The 23572-nt window shown below is 42.3% G+C and overlaps 1 protein-coding gene across 2 annotated transcripts in view; it reads left to right on the forward strand.

The window, feature by feature from the left end:
- Positions 1-1325: 1325 nt before the first annotated feature.
- Abca1 (ATP binding cassette subfamily A member 1) overlaps positions 1326-23572 on the forward strand; it is a 130677-nt gene continuing 108430 nt past the window's right edge. The window contains exons 1-2 of one of the 2 annotated variants that reach the window (XM_047524080.1): positions 1326-1570; positions 22746-22907. In XM_047524080.1, the coding sequence (XP_047380036.1) occupies positions 22842-22907 (66 nt within the window). In that variant the 5' untranslated portion in view covers positions 1326-1570; positions 22746-22841. The remainder of the gene's footprint in view (positions 1571-22745; positions 22908-23572) is intronic. The other variant, XM_047524081.1, reaches the window with a different exon arrangement.

Here is a 23572-nt window from a genome sequence, read left to right on the forward strand (position 1 = left end):
TTGGGCTTCTTCTCTGGGTCTATCCTGAATGTTGACAGAACCACTCATATTTGCTGTGACTTAGAGATGCCTCCTAACTGTGCAAGGGGCGTGTGCAGTTAGGGGTGTGCCTGCAAGTAGAAGTTCTGGAATATGATAAAACTCAGGGTGCAAATAGAAGGGGACAAGGAACAGCTTTCCCACTCCATTATATTCTTGTCCAAATACAGGTAAAGCTGTGAGGGGTTTAAATGTGACTTTGCTTTTCAAGGCTTCTGCAAAGTTATTGTTTTCATGGTAGGAGACATTTATTGTTGACCCGATTTAAGACCTCAATATTTAAACAGATAGCATGTGGGCCTCTGATTGTATTCTTGCTTCTGCCCCTCAAATGTTTAGGGCAATCTTGGACTTGACCTCCAAAGCCAAAGCCATGGGAGAGGTTGGAGAATTGGAGTGGTTATACAATTTTACACTATTAGAGATGGCGATTCTCTAGCTGAACTTTGCAAATCTATACAAGCTAAAACACAACCCAGTGTATTTATCATAAGGACCTTAAACAATGTAGTGAAGATAAAAAGGGGTCTGCCCCACACTCTTCCTCTGCCCCCATCCATCCCTGCGTCCCTCCTCCCAATTTAGGAAGACATGGAAGAAGATTTCTTTACTGGTACTCCAAGACCTGGTGGACTCTAGCAGAGAATCTCAAAGGCAGTAGTAGGTCTCCTATTGAAAACCAAAGTCAAGTTTTGTGGTAAAAAAAAAAAAAAATTTATTCAGACTGTTCACATTTCTCCCCAATTTAGGTCTTTGAAAGGAGGAGAGACTAAAGGGTTGCCGTCCAGAGAGATGCTGGCCTCCAGCTCTCTCCCTCAATCCCTTGGCTAAGTACACTAACAAAGAGAGAGAGAGAGAGAGAGAGAGAGAGAGAGAGAGAGAGAGAGAGAGAGAGAGAGAGAGAGAGAAAGAGAGAGAGATTGCTTGAGTTTAGAGGAAGCGATTCCACCAGCGCCTTCGGCTGCCCGGAACGCAGACTCGAGTCCTGGTCGCAGCTCCAGCCCAGTTTCCCGCTCGTCCGAGGCTGGCAGGTCAGGGCCGGGGCAGCGGGTGCGGAGCACCTACCGCGCACCCCATGGGGTCCGGAGCACGCTGCACCCCAGCCCTGCGCTGCCTGCCGCGTCCGCGTCGCCGGTTTAAGGGGCGGGCCGCGGCTCCACGTGCTTTCTGCTGAGTGACTGAACTACATAAACAGAGGCCGGGAAGGGGGCGGGGGAGGAGGGAGAGAACAGGCTTTGACCGATAGTAACCCCTGCGCTCGGCGCAGCCGAATCTATAAAAGGAACTAGTCGCGGCAAAACCCAGTAATTCCGAGGGAGAGTGAGTGGGGCCGGGACCGGCCGAGCACAGCCCACACCTCTCCGCCTCAGCGCGCGTGGGCAGGCCAGGGGGCTCCGCAGGACCACGTAGCCGAAGCCCATTTCCAGGGGCGCTTTGCTCCCCGTTTCCCCCCGCTTCTTTCTCCCCGCTTCACCGGAACGGCTGGTCAAGGGGCGGGGGAAAGAGACCCAAACACAAAAGTGGAAAACAGGTAAGAGGCTTTCCAGAGACTCAGACATTATTGTTTTGCTTTGGGGCAGAAGGGGCTTTGGGAAGCACTCGATTTCGGGGACTCTGGCCCCGGCCCCCACATTCCCACCTCTTGCAATGCAAATGGGGTAGGGGCGGCGTAAATGGAGAGAGGATGACCGGCTGTGGAGACCCCGGGACGCGGCGCTGCTGCCCTCCCCGGTCAGGGAGTCCAGTGAGCATCTCTGGGCTGGCGAACCAGAGCAGTACCTGGGGCGCAGTGAGGTCGGGGTTTCCCGGGCGTGCTGGGGGCGCTGCTGCTGTGGTGGGGAGAGTGGCAGATCGGACGCGAAGCGCTTCCCTTTGTTTGGAAACGCCGGGGCCGGCTGGAAACCCCGCTGGCAGCGGGTCGGCCGGCGCCCACGGGGACAAATGCCAGCTTTGAGTCCTCACTCCATTCTTAAGAAACGGGCCGGTGTTGAGCTCTGAGCTGGGGATCTGCGCCGTGCGCCCGGGACTGAGCGGCGCGTCTTTGTATCCACAGAACTGGAGTAGTTGTGTCCCGAACCGAGTCGGAAGTGCTAGTGCTCGCTAGTGCCTGGGGGCTTTGTTAGACCTGGGGGTCCTGCCTACAGTCTCCGTGCGCTCGCCGGAGCTCTTGTCCCTGGCACAGCGGGCGGGGGTGGGGGAATGAGTTTTGTTCCTTTCAAGACTTAGTAGAGCCTGCGGAAACCAGATCCGGGGGACCCATTCTTCCTCACCTTCTGCCCCATCTTCTGCCCTTTGCTGCTCGTCCTCGTTCCGTGGGGCAGCTTGAGGACAGGCACGGGTGGGGAAGCTGGGGCGAGGTGGTGCAGCGGAATGACCGCGAGTAACCCCGGCGGGCGGCGCAGAAGTCGGAGCTGCAGGCTGGGCTGGGCTCTGCGCGAGGAGGTGGGGGCTGGGCGCCGGCTGCCGGTAGCCCCCGGAGACTGGCCCGCAGCGCCTCCTGGCCGGGTGGCCTAGGTATCGGCCCGGTGCCTGCAGTGGGGCCGACCTCTGCAATGGTCTTCACTCCCGGGTTCGGATTGTGAATCCGGTGAAGACCAATGGTTGCAGACCGGGAGGAACCCTGGAGGCTCAGGAGAAAGCCCGTTTGATTGTGTATGTGTGTGTTCGCCTATTTCTGGACTCCCAGGCCATTGCTGAACCAGAGGTTTTTGGAGAGTTGCCTGGACCGGGATGTGTGTAGATGCCTGTTTTTATCAGCACTTATCAGAAAGAAGGAAAGAAAGATTAAAGTTAAAGAAGAAAGAAACAAATATCTGGCACTAGATATAACTGGCCTTCCTCTGTTTCCATGGATATCACCAGCTTTTAAAACCCCAGACTTTTCAATGATATGGCACAAAGGAAATGGGTGGTATATGCATTCATATAGTAGAGGATAGGTTTGGTATTCTTTAAAAAAAAAAAAAAACTTATTTGGTGATGAGAATCATCATATTACTAGTTTGGCTCAGTCCTCACCTCCCACAAACATCTGAAAGTCCTCCCTGCCCAAGAGCAGAGTTTGATTCTTTTACAACCAAGTTTTGATTTTCTTTTCAGACAGAAGTGCCCACTAAAAAATAATAGTTTCTCACCTCCCCTTTTATTTCAGCCTGCTTTTCTCCTGCTTACCACAAAAATAGTGGAGACTCTCTATTGTCTGTAGCATTCTTTTAAGAAACTCTTCCCACATTAAAGAAAGTAAGAAAGCCTGGAGAATATTCCTGAGTAGAACATCTTCAGTTACTAAAGTAATTTTTAGGTACAAAGTTTCCATGTTTTAAGACTGTTTTCCAAGTGTTCCCATAACCATTAAAATAATTCAAGATCAGGAATTTTTGGAAAGCACTGGATTCAGAGAGCAAATCAGTATCTGTTTGAGAATAAGCAATAGAATCAGAGGAACCGGGAAAGAGGTCTCCTAGCTTTCATGATGGCCACAGTCCTTTTACAGGACAAGAATCACTATGGTAGAGTAATTAAAGGCTTCCTTTGCAAAACGCAGTGTTTTCCCAAACTGACATATCTGACTGACTCGGACACCCAAGATATGTGCGTCTTGCCAACAGATGAGCTTTTGAAATCTTAATTCTTATAAGTATTTTGATTGGCATCTAAATGCAGGCTTATAATGGACCTTGGGCACATTTTGACTTAGAGGGTATTTACAGATCATGTGAGACAATGCATTAGTCTGGGATTGGAAAAGGGTGATTAGGGCTTGGTTGTTTTGAACCTCTGCTTAAGAAAATTCCAATCCAAACATTATTAAAAATGAATGAAACAGCAACTCAGCTTTTTATTATCCTTTGTAGTACTTATTTTTCTGGAGAGGGTTTGGGATATTTTTTCGTTTAATCTATTTTGGGGGTTATCTTCTTTCTCATAAACCAGGATGCAAGTGCTTACTATATTTGTAATGGCAAATTGTTAGATCTTTGCTATTTCAAATTTTAGCTACTAAAATAGATAAGAGGACATTGGTCTCAGACTCTTTAAAATCATGAACCTTTTGGAGATCTACAAAATACCAAAATGCATGTTGTTTTTAAATTTCTAAAGCACTCCTAAGTCTAGGTATTAGAGAATAAAATTATAATGTTCCATATGGTTAATTATTCCAGCATCAACTTTCTTTTTTCTTTCTTTTTTTTAATTTTTTAACAAAAAGACCATTCTGAATACTTGTTTTATTCAACTGTGCTGAGAGAGGGCCTACCCTAAAAACTGAGACCATCTTCACATCTGCAGGTGGAACTAGCCATGAACACCCAAGTTATTGCAATGTTTATGTAACAGACGCTTTATATAGCACTGTCAAGTACTGCTCTAAATGCTTCTCAAATACTAATTTAATCTTTACAATAAACTAATTATCCCTATTTTACAGATTAAGAAGCTCAGAGGTTAATTTGTCCCTGGCCATAGAGCTGGAAAGTGGCAGAGCTTATATTTGAACTCAGTTCCAGAGTTCTTAACTCTTACATTAAGTAGAACAATTTCAGCTGCTGTGAGCAGAGAACCTAGAAGGATGCTCAGTACATGCTCTCTGCTATAGCCCTTATCAGAATCTACAACCTTTATTATATTTCCTTGGCTGCCTTGAGTGGGCCAGCCAAATTCTCTTCAGTTTGTTGAGACCTTGGTTGCATAGAGATTGTGACACTGTGTGACACCTAATGATGTTTACTCACCTCTTATTTTTAAAAACTTGGTTTAAAATGAAAATGATATGATTGCTTCAGCCAGATATTTGTCCATGATCTCAAAGTGTTTTCCTGTGTGATATATAGTATTAAAAAAAAGGAATGGTGGAGTATTTGGCTGCAGATGTAAGGACAAAGGAAAAAGGAAGAGAAACATTAGGGTAGCTGTTTATCCTAACTTTGGTGAATTTTTTACATTGTTTATTATGCAGTGTGATCCTTACTTTGGCCACCCCCTAAATGGGTTGTGAATCTTTTGAAATAAGCTATTTCCTTTTTATTTAAAAAAAAATTTTTTTTAGTTGTAGATGGATACAGTACCTGTATTTTATTAATTTTTATGTGGTGCTGAGAATTGAACCCAGTGCCTCATGCATGCAAGGCAAGCACTCTACCATGGAGCCATAATCGCAGCCTGAAATAAGCCGTTTCTCTGTTACTGCTGTTATTGTCTAGAAATGAAATCTTGTTTTTTCTTAGGTTTATTCTCTGGAAGTATGTACAGTTTCAGAGTCTGCCTTGTAAAAGTGAAGTAGGATGGAACATTGCATTTCTTCTCAACTGGTATAGCAAATTAGAATAAACTCTTTGAAAACCCTGATTAGTAAAGCAGATGTATTTACTGTTGACTTACTGTGTGCTGAATGTCCTTTCAAGGGTTTTACACATGATAACTCAGTTCATGCTCATGAGAACCACATGAAATGTGTTCTCTCATTATCTTTGTAGATGGGGAAACTGAGGTGCAAACAGGTTAACTGGCCTAGTTATGGAGATTTAAGTAAGGGACCTGAGTTGTATCCTGGGTAGTTCAGCTTGCATAAGTCTGCCAATTTCAGGGTAAAAAGTTTGTTAAAATATAAAAGTTTTGACAAATGAAATACCAGCAAAAGGAAAAAAAAAAATTCTTCCTTTTAATTTGAGTATTTTCACTTGAATAAATTCCCTGAGTTACCAGCATAAATGTTATTAGTTACATTTTAGAAATACATGAAGCCAGAGAATGCAAATCTCATATATAAAAATGTTTTCATATCAGGTCCTTCAGTTACTCCACATCCCATTAAGACATAAACTATTAAAGCAAAGAGCTTTTACTGTTAACCATGCACGAGCATCACATTTGGTTCCCAAGACAAACTACAGTTAGAAATCCTACCTTCATTCTGAAGAAGTACTTCAATTTGAAACCCTCAGAGGTTTTGCAAACCTACTTTAAGACCTGATTTGAACGTCACCCTCTTCATGAAACTCACCTGGATTCCCACCTGCCTTACTGAGTTAAAATTAGGTATCCCCTTCTTGGCCTGCAGCACTCTTCTTGTCCTGTGTTTAATTTTATTTTTTAAAAAATGATAGTTGAATTTTACTTTCTTCCTCTTGCATGCATGCTTCTCTAAAGAAAGGTCTTTGACTTACTCTCCCATCCTTGATCAACCCCCTTGATCTGGAAGGGGATTAATAAGTGCTGACTTGCACAAATGCAACAGGATGGAGCCTCATGCTTGTTTCCTGTGTTCTTAAAGTCTTTTGAGTCGATGGGATAATCACTGAAAGCATTAGCAATAAAATTATAGGACAAAAAAATGTAGTTAAAGCTAGATTCATGATAGACTGGTAAAGATTAGTGCATATTTAAATTATTCAGGCAAGACTACTTTTTGTAGAACAAACAATTCTGTTTTGTTCAGTTTCATTTCCCTTTGGAGGCAGCTGTGATTTGAGCAAATGTGCTAGTCTGTGACATTCCACATTTAAGAACTTTGAGTTGTACATTAATATATTTTCATTAATAGGAAGGAGATAACTCACCAAATAATTCAGAGATTTAAGCACTTTAAAAAAAAATAACCCAATGTGCATCAGATCCATTCCTTTATACTTTTGTTTTTGTTTCTGTTTTTGGTGTTTGCTGAACTGTGCAATGTTTTCAATGCCAAATACAGCTTCCAAGAAGCATTTGGAAGTCAAAGCATTTTATCTGGCTAGTCTTGAAGTCAAGATGTTTTATGATAACTGGTGTTTTTTATATGCCATTTCCTAGGTTGAATTTTCTGTTAGTGATCCATTTATAAAAGACTCCTTTGAGACTATCTTTAGAATATTTAAGTAGTTATTTCTAAACAACTTAATAGACATATTGTTAGTTTCAGGACATCTTGAAGTATTGTGCAGATATTAGTGAAAATGAGTGTGGATGTTAAAGCCAAATTAACATAGATTGGAATTCTGGTCCTGTAAGTGAGTATCTGATGTTAGGCAAGTTGCCAGTCTCTCTTTATTTCAGTTTCTTTACCTGTGAAATATATATTTGTGTGTGGGGGGGTATGTGTACAGTGTTAAGCATATGAGATGATGCTTGGAATATTGCTATTTATTTTACACTGATTTTTAAAAAGTTGATTTTTAGTTTATTTCCATCTCAGACTGTTTTATCAAGTTACTTGTGTGGATAGTGCACACATGGAAAAAATGGACGACAATTATTGAAATTAGGTTCCACTCTTATCCTGGATCACTAATTCCTAGTACGATTCAACCATGGAACCATTAGATTTTATTTCACCTTTTTTTCAGATGTGCATTTAATTATCAGCGGTTATCATTTTGGGGGTTGGGGTATCCTTAAGATATTTCCTTAGAATGTGTTAAAATCTGTGGATTCTCTCTTTAGAAGAAACATGCATGGGCTCATATACTCCAAATTCTATGTTTAATTACAGGGTATTCACAGATGACTCCAAACTCACTAAGAAACCATGGGAAAGTCATTTTACTTTTCTGAGATTTAGATTGTTGGCCTGTGAAATGAAACTTCATGACTTTGAAAAAGCCCTTCAAGCTTTTATGTTGTCTGACTCCAGGCCTGTATTTAGGAGAAAGGGCAGTCTTCTGATTTTGGACATCCAGAGATGTGTTCTAAGGGACATTCTCAGCATTTAGTGTAATGCCTAATGTGATTTGGAGTGGCGGGGAGAAGCTCCCAGGAATGCTTCAGAGCATTCCTGATGAGAGTGAAGATGAAAGAAAGGAAGATGATAGGAGAGGAATGTGGAGGAGAGAAAACTGTTGAAATTGCCTATTTATGTGTATTGAAGATCAAAGACCCAGAATGGGATTCTTACCTGAAATGCAAAGAAAGGAGGAGTTGGTTCAGTTTAAAAAATTTCAACAGAGTAAACTTGGTTTAATGAGATACTTGTCTCCCCTGACTGACCATTTGGACTATTTCTCTGAAAGAAAGTATGTCTCCATCCTGGACATCTCCATTTTGGGCATAGGCTTTGCTTTTTATAGGTAAGTCAGGTCAAAGGAAAAATGAAGACTGCTAAGGCTCATTCATCTTCCAAGAAAATAGTACCAGTGCTTGTCCTGGATGAGACTTGGGCTAACTTTATAGGGCTATTTCTAAAAAACTTGGAAGAACCTCATTGTGAGTAGGTGGATAAGACCCATTACTTTCTAAATTATTTCCTGAATTCGTTGCTTCAGAAATTATATTAGGACTGGAAGGAAGAACAAGAGGTTCTGGATAAGGGCAGCGGGTAGGGAAAGGAGCTGCTGAGAGTTTGCTTGGGTATTAAATCCTCGTATGCTCTTGCTTTGCAAAGTTCTTTTTCAGTACCAGGTTTGGAATAATTTATTTTTAATTTTTTTTCCCCACAAGTCAAACTAAGCTTGTTTTCTTGAAGAAGCAAGTCTCTGGAGGTGAAATCGATTTGATCCGGTATTTAGATGATCCAAGTTTGACATAAAGGCAATAATGATGAAAGTAGCATTATTGTGAATGCAGCAGAGAGAAAGTGAAGGCCCAGACTGATGAGCTCAGATGACCCGCAAACCCTTCTTCACTTTCAGACACAGGGCCTCAGGATGGAGGTGACAGTTTACCTTGACTGTAGTGTGGTTGATCTCTGGCCCTGGAAAAGGATGGATGAAGAAGAAGATACACTATTGACACTAACAACTACCACCACCAAATACTTCTGTATTTTGAAATTAAATGTGCTAATATCCAAACAGTATTGTTAAACTGAAATTCATTTGTGCAGCAAATATTTATTAAACACCATGTGCCCTGTAAAATACTAGGCTCTGAACAAATGTCAAGACCTGTAATGATTTCTTTAGCTTGCATTCAAGGCTCTTTAGAACAAAGACTGATCTACTTTGACAGCTTTGTCCTGGATTATATGAAGCATATTAGGAGGAACGAACTGGTTTGCTCACCAGAGTGATTGACATATGGTATTGCTCAATAACTGTTAAATGAATCTCCCTCTACAGTTTTTATCTTTTCTCTCGCTTCTGGTTGGAAAACTTCTCCCTCCTTGTTGTTCTAGAATCTCACATCCGTCTTCTATGTTTGCCTTTGCACTGTGTCCTGAACTCCTATATTTTGCCTACTGAAATTTTACCCATCAGCCATACTGTGGGTAATGAAAGCCCACTGCAGGCTGGTTTCCTGTACATCATCTCTATCTCATTTAATATTCACCTGGGACAGGTAACATTCAAGGTGGCTCAAGTTATTTAAATTGGCTTACATTTTTGTAATTATTAATATATTTTAAAAATTAACATTCCTTTCAGCCTATGGTTTAAAAACCAGTATCAGTTCTCATAAATAGAAGGTAATTTAAAAATAATTAGAATGATCTTTGATTCATTTTGAGTTTTGTACAAGGTAAGAGATAGCGGTTTAATTTCATTTTACTGCATATTGATTTCCAGTTTTGCAGCACCATTTGTTGAAGTGGCTATCTTCTCTCCATTGTATGTTTTTGGCACCTTTGTCTAGTATGAGATAACTGTACTTATGTGAGTTTGTCTCTGTGTCTTCTATCCTGTACCATTGGTCTACCTGTCTGTGTTGGTGCCAATACCATGCTGTTTTTGTTACTAGTGCTCTATTGTAGAGTTTAAGGTCTGGTATTGTGATACCTCCTACATCACTCTTCCTTCTCAGAATTGCTTTGGCTCTTTTGGGTCTTTTGTTCTTCCAGATGAATTTCATGATTACTTTCTCTATTTCTATGGGAAATGTCATTGGGATTTTAATTGGAATTGCTTTAATTCTGTATAGCACCTTTGGAAGTATGGCCATTTTGATAATATTAATTCTGCCTATCCAAGATCTTTCCATCTTCTAAGGTCTTCTTCAATTTCTCCACCATTTGACCCAGCTATTCCACTCCTCAGTTTATACCCAAAGGACTTAAAATCAGCATACTGCAGTGATACAGCCACATCAATGTTCATAGTTCAGTTCACAACAGATAGATTGTGGAACCAACTGAGATGCCCTTCAGTTGATGAATGGATAAAGAAACTGTGGTATATATACACAATGGAATATTACTCAACCATGAAGAAGAATAAAATTATGGCATTTGTTGGTAAATGGATGAGTTGGAAAATAACATGCTGAGTGAAATAGGCCAAGCCCAAAAAAACAAAGGTCAAATGTTTTCTCTGATAAGTGGATGATGATACTTAAGGAGGGTGGGTGGCAGGGTGGCTGGGGGTGGGGGGGAAGAGAAGAATGAAGGAACTTCAGATGGTGTAGAGGAAATTGGGGCAGGAGTGGGTGGAGGAAGGAAAGATAGTAGAATGAGACAGTATTATCCTATGTATATGTATGATTACATGAATGGTGTGAATCTACATTGTGTACAACCATAGAAATGAAAAGTTGTACCCCACTTGTGTACAATGAATCAAAATGCAGTCTATAAAATAAAAATTTAAATTGAAAATAAATAATAATTAGAATGAAATCAAATTACTTTTGTTGAAGTCTGCCTATAAAATATTGCTTTCCAAAGGTACTAGTTAACTCAGAACCTTGCTGTCACTTTCTTAAAAAGGGAACTTAGCAAGAGTTAAAGAGATGCCAAAGAAAAGACTAAACAAAAACCATCTCCTTAATGTTATAAAATTTGAGGCTAAAGAGGTACTGAAGCAATAATATTTTCCCATTATGTGATTCAGTGTTTAATATTGTGCCTGTCCTGTCCATCTTTTAAACTCCTCTAAGTATCACTTTAATTTGTCTTGTGTGACTTTCCCACGTTTGAGGAAATGTTGAGGTTGTCTGTTTCAGCCCCATTTTCCAGATGACACACTTGACAGAGAGAAGGTCATGGTTCATGTACCTGGCTAATGGCAGAGCCAGAAATTTAAACTCAAGTCTTACTGACTTCTGAGTTTGTACTGTTTATAACTTGCTGCGTTTGTGTTACTTTTCTATCATTATGACAAAATACCAGAAACAATCTACTTGTAAAGAGAGAAGGCTTATTTTGGCTCAAAGTTTTGTAGATTCAAGTTGATCAATTGGCCCTGTTACTTTGGGCCTGTTTTGAGGCAACACATCATAGGGATATTGAGTGGTGAGTAAAATCACTCATCTCATGGCCAGGGAGCAAAAGAGAAAGAGGTAGGCTCCTAAGTTTCTTAAGTCTTAAGTCTTTTGTGTCTTTAACCCAGGCTTCTTTCTACTGTACCCCATTTTAGACTATTCTTTGCAGTGCCATTTATGAGAGGAAAAAAGGATTTGTGTCTATAAAAACCTATCCTTTTCGGCTTAAATTAACACTAAAACCTTAAATATCAGGCTGGTCTCATTTATTTATTCTGTCTGTTGGGCCAATTTGAAGCTTGGGCTAATTTGAAATTTAAAGTTTCTTTTTTTTTTTTTTTTCCAAATGGAATGTTTTTCTCTGAAGTTTTAAGTTCCAATTAAAAAGGAATCTCTGTAGAAATCCTGAATTTGAGGGTTTCCAGGCACTTTATCTTCATGCAAAAGTATAAAATCCTGATGCTAATTTTGCCTGGTTAAGATTGGTTGTGATTCAAGGTGGGATAGGCATGAAGTTTTGTTGATTGTGTTAATTGTAGTAAGGACCTTGAGTTCAAATGAAAGAAAGCTTTTGGTCAAGTAGTGTTTATTCAGTTGTCAGTTTTGCTGCAGGATTTGCAAATTGAGTGGAATTAGTGTCATTATCCAGTTTACAGTGCCAGTAACATTTCACATGGTCACAGCCTGGCTTTCTACCTCCTGGTAGCAAATGGAGGGTTGTCTGACACTTGGTTCAAATGGCTTCCATTAAAGGGGAGTGAATTGCCCCAGGAGCCTGCAGAGAGGAACAGAGTACTTGTCCTCAGGCAGAGCTCCATCTGGGGACATTGGCTGTCTCCTGCAGTAGACACTTAGCATATTCTTGCTTGAGAGATGGGATTGTGTGAATTTTTAAAAGCCATCATACAATCATAGCTGAAAAAAGGAGACTAGCAGAAGTTCCACATAATAATTTATTTCCATTTTTCCTTGAATACATTTTTCTTGGATACGCAGACTATTTGTGAAAATCCCAAAATCCTACCCACAGTGGCACTTTTAACAAGGAATACACAGAATCTTGATAACACTGGAGGAATACAGGTCTATTTCCTTTTGTAGGATCCTCCCAGATCTCAAATAATAGTGTTCATGTTGCCAATGTTAAAAAAAAAAAAAAGAAGAAGAAGCAGCTGATAGCCTTATTAAGTTTTTGCTTTTCAGAATCATAAGTAATATGTGGATTTCAACTTGTGATCTGATTCCTCTTTCTTTTCTTAATTTAGTGAGGCTGCCAACAAAGTGGCTTGTTCTGGTTTTCTTAAGAGGAGGACTTCAGTTATAAGGCTCAGAGGGCAGGACCTGTTCCTCTGTGCCCTGCCTGGCACCTTGATGAAATCCTCACTTATCTCCTCAGCTGGCTTTCACCAGGCCACGAAAAAAGAGGTGCCTGGGGCTCATGACATCTGCGCCTCAAGAGCCTGCTGGTGAAAGGACCTTCTGGAGAAGGGTCCTGGTGTCGGCTACACACTCTGAGCTAGAACTAGACACCAGTCTGGAGATTAAATGACTCAGTTTGGCCAAAGAAAAAGGAATCAAGTATTACTATGGAAAAATCTTATCTGATAGCTTTTGAGTGAATTTTTGACTTGAGCCAGTAGGTTTAGCGTTCAAGGCTCCTAAGGCTGAAAGTCTTATATTTTAGGTTGAGCCCCTAGGGTAGGGTTCCAGAGTCTCTGCCTGGCCCATTCCGGATTCTCTCGTGTTCTTCCAAAGTTAATGAAGATGAAAGACTTTCCCAACAAACTAGAGAGACTTCGAAGGAAATCGAATTAAATGTTCTTCTGCTCGAACTTTTTTTTTTTTTTTTTAACCCAACTGGAAAATTTTTCATGGTTTTGGGCTACCTTTTCTTTCAGTGAAATTTCTGGTTTGTTGCTATAGTAAATCTACTTTGACTGTTTTCTCGTCCCTGAGTTTTCTTCTCTAGTGGCCTCATTCTACAAATGTTTATGAAGTACCCAGTCATCTCTGGGCTCAGGGTGGCAAAGAATAACATATGGAGACACAGTAGCTTGCTGCGTGCAGTCTATAATTTAGTAGGGCCCATCTCATAATTTGATCCACTGAAGATTATTATAGGTATCTTTGCAAAGAGTTGTAGGAATGATGAGGCTCAGATTTCTAATACAAGGAGTGGAAAACTGAAGCATTTGCCGAAGACTTGGAGGAAGACAGCTGTGGGTTATGGAAAATAGGAGCTGAACACCATGAGAGTGTGGAGAGAAAAGTACAGAAAGGGAATTTTATGGTAAAACAGTGGTCATAAGTGACCCCAGAATACCAAGATAACACTGTCACTTCTTCCAGTGAGCTGCATTGGAGAGAGCTCTGGTTTGCTCTGGAAAGGCCTTTGAGGGAAATGATATCCTGTGAGGACAAAGAGGAGAGATTCCTTTACTTAATACCCGCCAGCTCTGAGCCCCACCCTGGATGACAGCTTCACTCTGCAGGTCTGCAGCACTCTTCATGATAATAGCTACTGTGTGCTGTACTCACTTTGTTCCAGGAACTGGATAAGTGCTTTATATACATTATTAGCTCTGCTTTGTGGAGGGGAAGACAGGGACTCAGAGTTACTAGGCCCATAGCCCGTGCATAGAAATGTTGGGAATCAAAGGTAGTTTCTCTGACTCTAGAACCTCTTTTCTTTCTACTAGACCAGCTGATTGAGAAAAACAGAAGAGTTAGGGATTTGGGAAGTTTGCTGCATAGCAGAATAGGCCAAAGGAAAGGAAAGACAGTAAAAGATTTGGGTTTCTCTATCCCCCTATTTTTTAAGCACTTTTATAGATATATACTCTTTAGGCTTGGGGGAATGCTGGCTATCTGAAGATCTTTCAGAGATTAAGCCAAATGACTGATTTTTCGCTAAAAATTATTTTCCTAAAATCCTCTTGGAAAACCATAAAACAACAGGGAATATCAACCCCTCGAGTCTTTCTGCAACTCACAGATTGCTGAGTGAGGCTTGTTTGCTGGCATTTCTGTAGCTCAGGGTATTTATGAATGCAAGAGTCCCTTCTCTTTAAGTTGCTCTTGTTCTGGCTTTATCATTGTGGTTGAAAAAATGTGATATTTTTTTTTCTTATGACCGACCTAAAATGTTGATAGTTGTTTCTTTTCTAAGAGAAAGTTTCATTTTCTTATGTGCTACATAGACTCACCAGGGAAAAAGCAAACAGTTGTTTTGTTTGCTGAAATCTTCCTTTAAAGGTCGCTCTGTTTAGTAGAAACCGGTAGGGGAAGAGGGACTCTGTTTAAGAAGTCTCCATAGTTCTACAGTGAAATAGGACGAGGTTTCAAAACAGGTCTACTTCCATGAAACCTGACTCTTAAAAGATTTGTAAGTCTTCATACCATTTAGTTAGTAGCAGCTGAATTTTTGAGAGTAATAAATAGAATTGTGGGTAGTCCATGGTTGTCAATGGTCTGATAGAAATAGCTTTAAAATTGCAGGATCTCCTTTAAAACAGAATTGTTGACAGCATGAGCAATTATGCCTCTCAAGCACTAGTTACAGTGCTTGAGACATGGTGACACATGCCTGTCATCCCAGCAACTTGAGAGGCTGAGGCAGGAGGATTGCAGTTTCCAGTTCAGCTCCAGTGTCTTAGTGAGACCCTGTCTCAAAATAAAAAGTAAAAAGGGCTGGGGAGGATGTAGTTCAGTGTTAAAGTGCCCTGGGGTTAATCCCCGGTACCAAGAAAAAAAAAAAAAAAAAAAAAAAAAAAAAAAGGAAAGAAAGAAAGAAGAAAGTTTGATTATAGATTTGTGCATTGTTCTTGGAGTTCTTCTTTCATTTTTTGCATATTCACTTCATAGATACTTCATAGAAAACTGGCTATTAACAAATAATTTTGTCTGGGGAATTGGATATGTGTTCCAGGGTGAAAGAAGGGTGTGCAGTTATCTATAATCCCAGTGTTACTAATAATCAAATATATATGATGAATTTGGTACTTTTAACCCCCCACCTCATGTTACAGACAGTTGAAATTGATAAAATTCGTTGACTCTATGTATTCTTAAAATGGGCTGTGTGTTAATAGAGCCTCTTCCAGAGTGCTGGAATTCTTCTGGAATGGTAGAATGACTTCATTGTATCCTTGACATTTACCTTGGAGGACTTCTTAGTCCTTGTTTTCTCAAATTTGAGTATTAAAATTATAATTTAGGGATACAATTTCAGGGGGGCTGAGTACCAACTGTCCATCCCATGGCCCTTCCGTAGCTCTCTTTTTAATTCAGGGTGATTTCATTGGAATTGAGAGTCCATGGGATGGTTGTGGAGTGTACAGGGTGTGTGTATTTGGGGGGGGGGGGGTTGCAATTTAAGGGACACCAGCAAGGATGGCCTTAAGGACAGAGAGCCTATTAGCATCTGGAGGCCTGAAGAGTTAAATGGAAGCAAAGTAACCTCAGGCTTACTAAAGCTGAAGGGTCAGCCTGGGAGAGATCAGAGGATGACTCAAAATCCTCTACTGCCCCCATGGCAGCTAAGTTCTGTCTTCAGTCATGGGAACTGAGCCTGTTCAAGCCAGATCTTCTGGCCTTTAGTAACCTCATTAGACTTTTCCCTGAAGGTGGCTACTGATCCAGAGATGGACACTCAGAGAGGCAATTAGAGAACAGGCCTTTTCCAAAGCAAGCATGCTCTTCTGGGCTTACAAGTTTCATATCCTAATATTATAGGACCTTGCACATCTCTCTGGAGTCAGGGCTCATGACTCACAAACTGTGATTCTTGCTTTTGCATCAACATCTCATAAATAGACGATCAATTGAGCTTTAATATCGACACCTTTTCTGATGTCATTTACTCTTGCTTTGTAGTTTAATGGCTAGCTGTTTATTGATATAAAACATCTAGAATACCATAAATATGTACACTCTTTGTCCATTAGACCTCAAGTAAGAAAAGGATATTTTATGAACAATTTCATCGAGAGATACTGAGCTGTTGTCAAATTGCAACTTCTGTCTCACTTCTGGTAATAATGTGGAAACTCGTCTTAAAGCACAACACACATTCACCTTTATCTATTTTTTCACTTAAGTTTAGAGAAATAGCTATCATATAACCATTGGTTTTGAAGAGTGAAAATTAGTTGCTTCCTGCACTTTCTGGCTACATGTACTGTTTGGTTAGAACTCATAAGAGAAATGTGTTCAGAGGAATAAACGGAGTCACAGGAGAAATAGCTTGCTGGGAAGGGGTATTGTAAGTCATCGAAAAAGTGATTTCCTGAGCTCCCTGGGGGCAGGTCTAAGTCACTCACTTCTGGGTTCTCAGCTTCTCTCCCTACATCACTGTGGGAGGAATGTGGTGGAAATGGGTCTCCCAAATCCCAAGGCACTCTGTCCAGCAACCAGGTAGAGTATTACCTTGGGAGAGGCGCTCTTCTCCTGCCCAGAGGGAGCAGCTTCTGTCTCCTTGGGACCTGACGTTTGTGTGGTCCCTGCCTGGAGACCTTGCTCCTGGGAACATGCCTGATGAAGGCATGTGCACTGACTGCCACCCTTCAAGAGCAGCCCGGTGCCAGAGCTCTCATGCTGCCCTGTTCTTGCGGGAAGGAGCAAAACCAGACCAGCCTTTTGTTACGCATGAGGAGGGCTTCTGATAGCAGGGCAGTCCTGGCCCTTGTTCCCTCCCTCCATTTCTGTAGACACACTGCGTGCTGCAGAAAGGAACAGCTCAGTCATGGGAAGGAGCTCCTATTTTTCTTTCTGCTGTAGCAAATGGGGGAAAATAAATCCTCCTCCCATCTTGTCTTTTTAGCATGTCCTCCTGTCTCTTCCTGTCATGTCCTCCTGTTTCTTCCTATCATGTCCTTCCTTTCTCCTTTTTTTTTTTTTTTTTTTCTTTTTGTAATTCTCTTCTTTCATCTCTCTTGGAAATGGACTTGTCAAGTTCCAAAGGGCAGAATGTTCTGGTGAGAAAGGGAGGTGAGGAGCAGAGGCTAGGAGCCCTGGGTCATCCTTTCCCCCTTCCCACCAAGCTTCCTGTGAGCCTGATTTTTTCCTTTGGCAGCCTCTCTGGGTCCATCTGACATTCCAAGTTCTGGTCTAGGGAAAGTGAAAAGAATGTATGATAGTGGCTGTTACTTCAGTGACTCCTTTGTGGGTAGCATATGTCTACCCACTGTCACTTTGTTGTCCTCCAGATGCTTCCTCAGAGGAAGTCCCTTGGGATTTTGGAGACTCAATTCCACCACATCCCTCCCACAGCGATGTAGGCAGAGAAGCCGTTATGCCCTGTGTTCTTACTCCTCTTCTTCACTATTCCTGCCAACCACTGTCTTGGCAACCCACTGTTACTGTCTATTTTCCATCTCCTCTGCTAGAACAGAGACCCCATGAAGGCTGGAAGCTTGCTTCTCTTGTTCCTTGCTGAATCTCTAGGGTCTTGCAAGCACCTGGCACATGATAGATGCTCAATAAATATTTGTTGTGGCTAATGGGAGCTTTGCGAGTTAAGGCTGCAGTTGTTTGTGGAATTAATAAGTAGTGATGAATATTTATCTGCTGTTCCTCTTCTGAGGGGATCACACAATAATCAGGCTTTCTACTATGTGGTTCTTAGATCTTCCCAGGTGTAATTTGACCTGTGGGTATGTTAATTATTATAATAGAAGGCAGATTTTTTTTTTGGTGTTGGGTTTATTGACATACAATTTATATACAATAAAATTCACTCCTGTCAAGTGTACAGTGTGATGAGTTTTCACAGATGTACCACGACTATTCTAATATAGAATCTCTATGCCCTTTTGCAGTCTGTCCTCTTCCCCACCCATAACCCCTGGCAGCCACTGTCCTGATTTCTGTCTTTTTTCTTTCACTTTTTCCAGAACACCATATAAATGGAATCATATGTATATAGTCTTTTGTCTGTGACTTATTTCTCCTAGTGTTAGGTAATTGAAATTTATCCGTGTGACTGCATCTATCAGTGGTTGGTTCCTTTTTGTTGCTAAGTATTAGTCCATTCTTATTTATTCTCTTGCTGATGGACATTTGGATTGTTTGCAGTTTGGGACTATTCAGTATAATACTTCTGTAAACATTTATATTGAGGTCTTTGTGTGGACATATACTCTCATTTTTTGGGGGGCGGTAAATACTTATGCTGGGATGGTGGGGTGATGTCTTGGTTGTATATATACCTTTATAAGAAACTGCCAAACTTTGCCAAAGTGACTCTTCTATCTTATATTCTCAGAATCAGTGTCCTGAGCTCCAGTTGCTCCACAGATTCGCTGGCACTTTTTAACTTTTAGTGGGTATGTAGTGATATCTCAGTGTGGTTTTAACTTGCATTTATCTGCAATATGTGATGTTAAGCATCTTTGCTTCTTGGGAAGGTTATAATTTTAGTAGTCCTTTGTGGTCTATAGATATGGATAGCTGCAGAGTATTGTGGCATTTGAAGTGAACATTTCAGAAAAAAAATATTAGTCTTGTTTGAGGAGTTACTTCTTCCAGGTCCATGCTGCCCCAAACAAGTTTAAGATATGGAAATTACCAAATATTGGCCAGGAGTGACCCACCTGCATGACTAATGACAAGATCCAGAGAGCCTGCCACTGGGATTCAAGTCTGAGGATTGCCAGAAACTGATTTCAGTGTTCCCTGTGGCTTTGGGAGGGCTCCTCAGTCCTTAGTTAAACCTGATGTTTATGGGAAGCAGACTTTTAGATTCAATTATTGTTTCCAGGATGCCCCAGGAGCCACCTGGCAAGCTCAGCCGTCCTTTGTGACCCTGTTCAGTGTGTGGTGGAAGCCTGCTGAACACAGAGCTCCCTCTCTGGGGACAATTTGTCTGAATCAGTTAATAAAGCTTTGAAATCAGTTACCGCAGGCCCATGAATGTCACCACCCTTGACTGCTGAGACCCTGTTTCTCATGTCCATCATTTTGTGAATTAATTAAGTAAACATCCCCTGAGTTTTGCCAGTATTGTCTCTGAACCCTGCCCTGACCCAGAAGAGGAATAATTGTTTAAGGGAAAACAGAGGTTGCCCTGGGGGCACCGAGGAAGAGAAGGTGATCAGGAAAGGAACCTGAGGAAGTGAAGACTAAGTGGAGACCCAAGGTAGAGGAAGACTCAGGCCGACAGTGTGGAGAAAGGACAAGGGGTCACACCAGAGACGTCCCCGTGGTCCAAGAGTGCAGCGCAGTCAGAGGCTGGGTTCAGAGCTCCAGGCATTGCTGAGCAGCTGGGGAAAGGTGAGCGAGTAGGCTGGAGTCCCCGCAGGTAGGTCGAGGCCGGTAAACCTTGGGGAGGATTGGACTCCCTCCTCAGGGCTGTGAGGACGGGCAAAGGATGGTGGAGCCGCATGTTTGTTTAGTCGAATAACTTTGGGTGCTCTGGGTCAAAAGGATGGAAGTGGGGCAAGACTGGAGGGAGGGAGGGAGGCCCATGAAGTGGCTGATCATCCAGGAGCAAGATGAGAGTCGCCTATTGACTGGCGATGATTGTGAAGTGGGATCCTTTCCAGCCAGTAACTGGAAATGTGTATAAGGACAGGAGTGAGCCTGTTACGCTTTGAAACGTTGAGAAATCCAGTACCTAGTACTGGCTTTTTTTTTTTTTTTTCTTTTTCTTTTAATGGTTTCTGGTTTGTTTGTTCAGTTCCTTGGAAAAAACTGATGTGGAAATGTCCCTTTGGCTTTAGTTACCTGGGCAGAAGGGAGCAGGCATTGCCAAACCCTTCTCTTTGGATAGACTTGCTCCCAGCATTGATCACTGTGTTCTGAGATGGGGGCAGAGGCGGGGGATTGTGTAGGAGGCCAGGAAATGCCAAGGTGGGCGGAGGAATGGGGGCGGGGAGCCTGCCTGTTTGCACACAGCAAAGCCAGGGTAGAACTTTCTCCTGCTGCCCTGGGCTACTTTTTGCTAACCATCTTTGTGTCGCTTGGGGGTCCATGGGGTCAGCACCCATGTGTAGAGACCTAGAAACTCAATTTTATGTCTATGATGTTCAAGAAACCTCCTCCTGGCTTTCCTTTTCTCCTTTTCTCAAGAGCACTGTGGAGGTTCTTCTCTTCCTCTGAGCTTCTCCACGCACAGTTCACGGGAGGAAATTCTGTACTTGGGTTTAGCCCTGGAGACCCCAGCTTTAGGCTACTCAGATTTCATCCTTCCTACTTTACCCCTCTTCCTTTCCAGGAACTCACAATGCATTTGCTAGAAATAATGGAATGGCCAGTTTGAACGGATATAACCATTTATGTGGGTTATAATAAAACAGAGAAATATGAGTAGGAAGAAAGGAACTCATATTTCTTTGGCACTTAGGTTTCACCATGGATGGTGTTGAGAACTTATATTATCTCATTTAGTCCTCAGATTACCATGGCAGGCAGGTATTGTCCCCCCTCTTTATAATGAGGAAATTGGTGCTCAGTGAGCGTGAAGCCTTGATCATGGACACATGCTTGGGAAGCTGGGGCTAATTCATGTCTGGGCTCTTTCTTTCAGGTTAGTTTTCCTATTTTAATAACTTTGTTCCAGCCTTCCCATATTACCTTGGGGATCTGAAAAGATTCATGTAGCGTATAAATCAACTAAGTGATTCCAGAGAGCAGCTTCCTACAGGAGAAAAATCTAGCTGATTATTTATTTTGGGGGGATTCTGGAGTACAAGCTCTCTCCTATTCTTGTCCATTTACAAAACAATTTGGGATTATAAACACGGCCTCCCAATGTCTCCTCATGCCATGAGGTCAGTTGACATCTTTTTTTTTTTTTTTCCTGAGTACTGGGGATTGAACTCAGGGGCACTTGACCACTAGGACACATCCCCAGCCCTATTTTGTATTTTATTTAGAGACAGGGTCTCACTGAATGGTTGGCACCTGGCCATTGCTGAGGCTGGCTTTGAACTCTCAATCCTCCTGCCTCAGCCTCCTGAGCTGCTGGGATTACAGGTGTGTGCCACTGCGCCCAGTGCCAGTTGACATCTTTAATCAAGGAACTGCAAACTGACGTGGTGGTTCTGGTTTAAGCCTTTCTCTTTTTGGCATGAGAAACTTTGGGGGTCTGTGCCTATTAGCAGTTTGCTCGACAAATAATAAAGAAAAGATTGATCTGGACTATCTCAAAAGAATTCCTGATTTATTGGATTGCTAAAGAATGAAGTAGAATATGTAATGATAGGTCATCCCTTCTTCTCAGACACTGAAAATTCCCTCTAGTCTCTTTTCTTCCCTAGATGTTTTTAATCAGAGCCTTTGCAAGGTGGGGGACAAAAGGACAAAACCCTATTGCAGGGTGACCTTTGCACTGAGATCTTCCCTGGACTCAAGGATTTTCAGTCCAGTTTTTTGTTTCAGACCCCTAAGCGGTTGCTACATTCTTAGTTCCTTTTGCTGTTGGTTCCTTTTACCTAATGTCCCACCCTGCCCCTGTGCCACTAGAAGCCACAATCATTATTTATTTTTTCATAAATCAAGCTGTTCTCTGGTTCTGTTGAGGGTTCATGACTACCAAGTGCTGACAGGGTCCAACTTTAACCTGTGCATGTGTCTCTCTTTCTCTCTCTCTCCCCCCCTTTTTTTTTTTCTTCACTTTTCATTTTTTGCCTCTTTCTCAGCTTTAATGTTAGCATAACTACTTGGGATTATTTCAGCATTAAATAAATACAGCTGTTGGGTGGGCAGCTGGAACACACAGAATCTTGTATCTCCAGTTTATGAGAACTCCTTGTCCCAGCATGGTGAAACCCTTCTCCAAGGAGGCAGCTATGACACCTGACAAGGGGTAGTCAGGCCGTGTGCCCAGGTGCAGGTAGAGCAGGGCCAGAAGCACATCTGGGCCCCGGCTGTAGGAGCTTGTCAGTTTCACAGCCGCTGACTGTGTCTGCCTCAGCAGCCTTGGCTTCTCCACGGGGTGTCGTTTTCTTTCCATGGAGACGCAGCACTCGGATTGTCTTTATCACCTAGGAGCCAGATATTGGTGGCATTTCTTTGGTGCTCATTCACAGTCATCAAAGTCACGTTGAGGCTTTCCAGACAGGGAAACTGCTTTATTGATGGTGCCATTTATCATTTGAAGGACCCAACTTTGTGACCACATGAAAATTCTGTCTGCAGCGAGTTTTAGGAAATAGCATAATAGTCACTCCAGGCTTGAGGCAAAATTTATCAATGCTGCTGACATTTTATGTAAGGGGAGGTACTTTTAGAGCAGGGAAACAAGTCTGGGATTCCAATGTGCCATTTCTGTCCTCAGTGTTTTGATCACCTAAGTTTGCTCCCTTGAATCCATTTTCCTAAGTGCATTTTTCATTCCCAAATGATCACACCAATGGAGTTCAAATGATTAGGACTGTAATGACTAGCTACCAGTCTACTGCCAGAAAACATCCTGAAACCCTGTTTGCTGGAGAATCCCGAGGCTGGAGTCCAGGACTCCTGACCATGGAGGAGCAGCTTTGACGTAGACTTGGGTTCTGGCGGTCTCAGGTGAGAGGGCTGGAGCTACAGCCCTCATTGGTGTACGACTTTGCATCAATAACTGACAGATCTCTCCCCTCTGCTTTATCTTTCAGTTAATGACCAGCCACAGCGTCTGCTGTGAGCTTCGGCCACTGCCTGTAGGGCTCCTGAGCCACAAGCAGGTTGCTTTGGGTGCTGGCTGAGGTAACATGGCTTATTGGCCTCAGTTGAGGTTGCTGCTATGGAAGAACCTTACTTTCAGAAGAAGACAAACAGTAAGTGTGGGTTTCTCTGTGGGGTTCTCTCAGCTCTCCTCCATGGTGCTGAGTTGGGGGTTGGAGGAGGGAGGGAAAGGAGTGCTCTTGATTTTCACAGAGACTGAATGAATCTAGCACTTGTGGACTCAGGACTGTGTGATCCTGATGTGGCCTTGTGGTTTAGCACAGCGGGAAGATTTGCAACCAGGCAGAAGTGTTGGCTTTGGTTTGTGCTAGCCCCTAGACACATGAGTTCTGACCTCTGAAACCTGGTAGACAATTGCCCCTGGTCACCCCAATGTTTCCTTTTGCTATAGCCCTGGGAGTCTCCTGGCTCTCCAAGAGCACATCATGGGCCCTTGTATTTCTGGGAGTTGGGAGTGAAGTGAGATAATGGCTCAGCTCTTAGAGATCATTTCCTGGATCTCTTGCTGTCAGACTGTGCCCTGTCCTTCCAACTTTGATTGTAGGCCTGGAGAAATATAATAACTGAGGCCTGCCTTATTTCTGTGGAGGATTCTTATGCCACTCACCTCTCAGATGTGTCAGTAATGCCTTGAGTAATCCTGAGGAGGTCATCTTTAATGCACAGGTGCTTGGTATTTTTCCAGAGAAACAGGAGGGCTAAAAAGCAGGGTGATCTCTCTGAAGCTCAGGCATCAGCTCTTTGCTGCTTTATCTCT

The sequence above is a fragment of the Sciurus carolinensis genome, chromosome 14 (assembly GCF_902686445.1).
Source record: "Sciurus carolinensis chromosome 14, mSciCar1.2, whole genome shotgun sequence".
NCBI classification, from domain to species: Eukaryota; Metazoa; Chordata; class Mammalia; order Rodentia; family Sciuridae; genus Sciurus; species Sciurus carolinensis.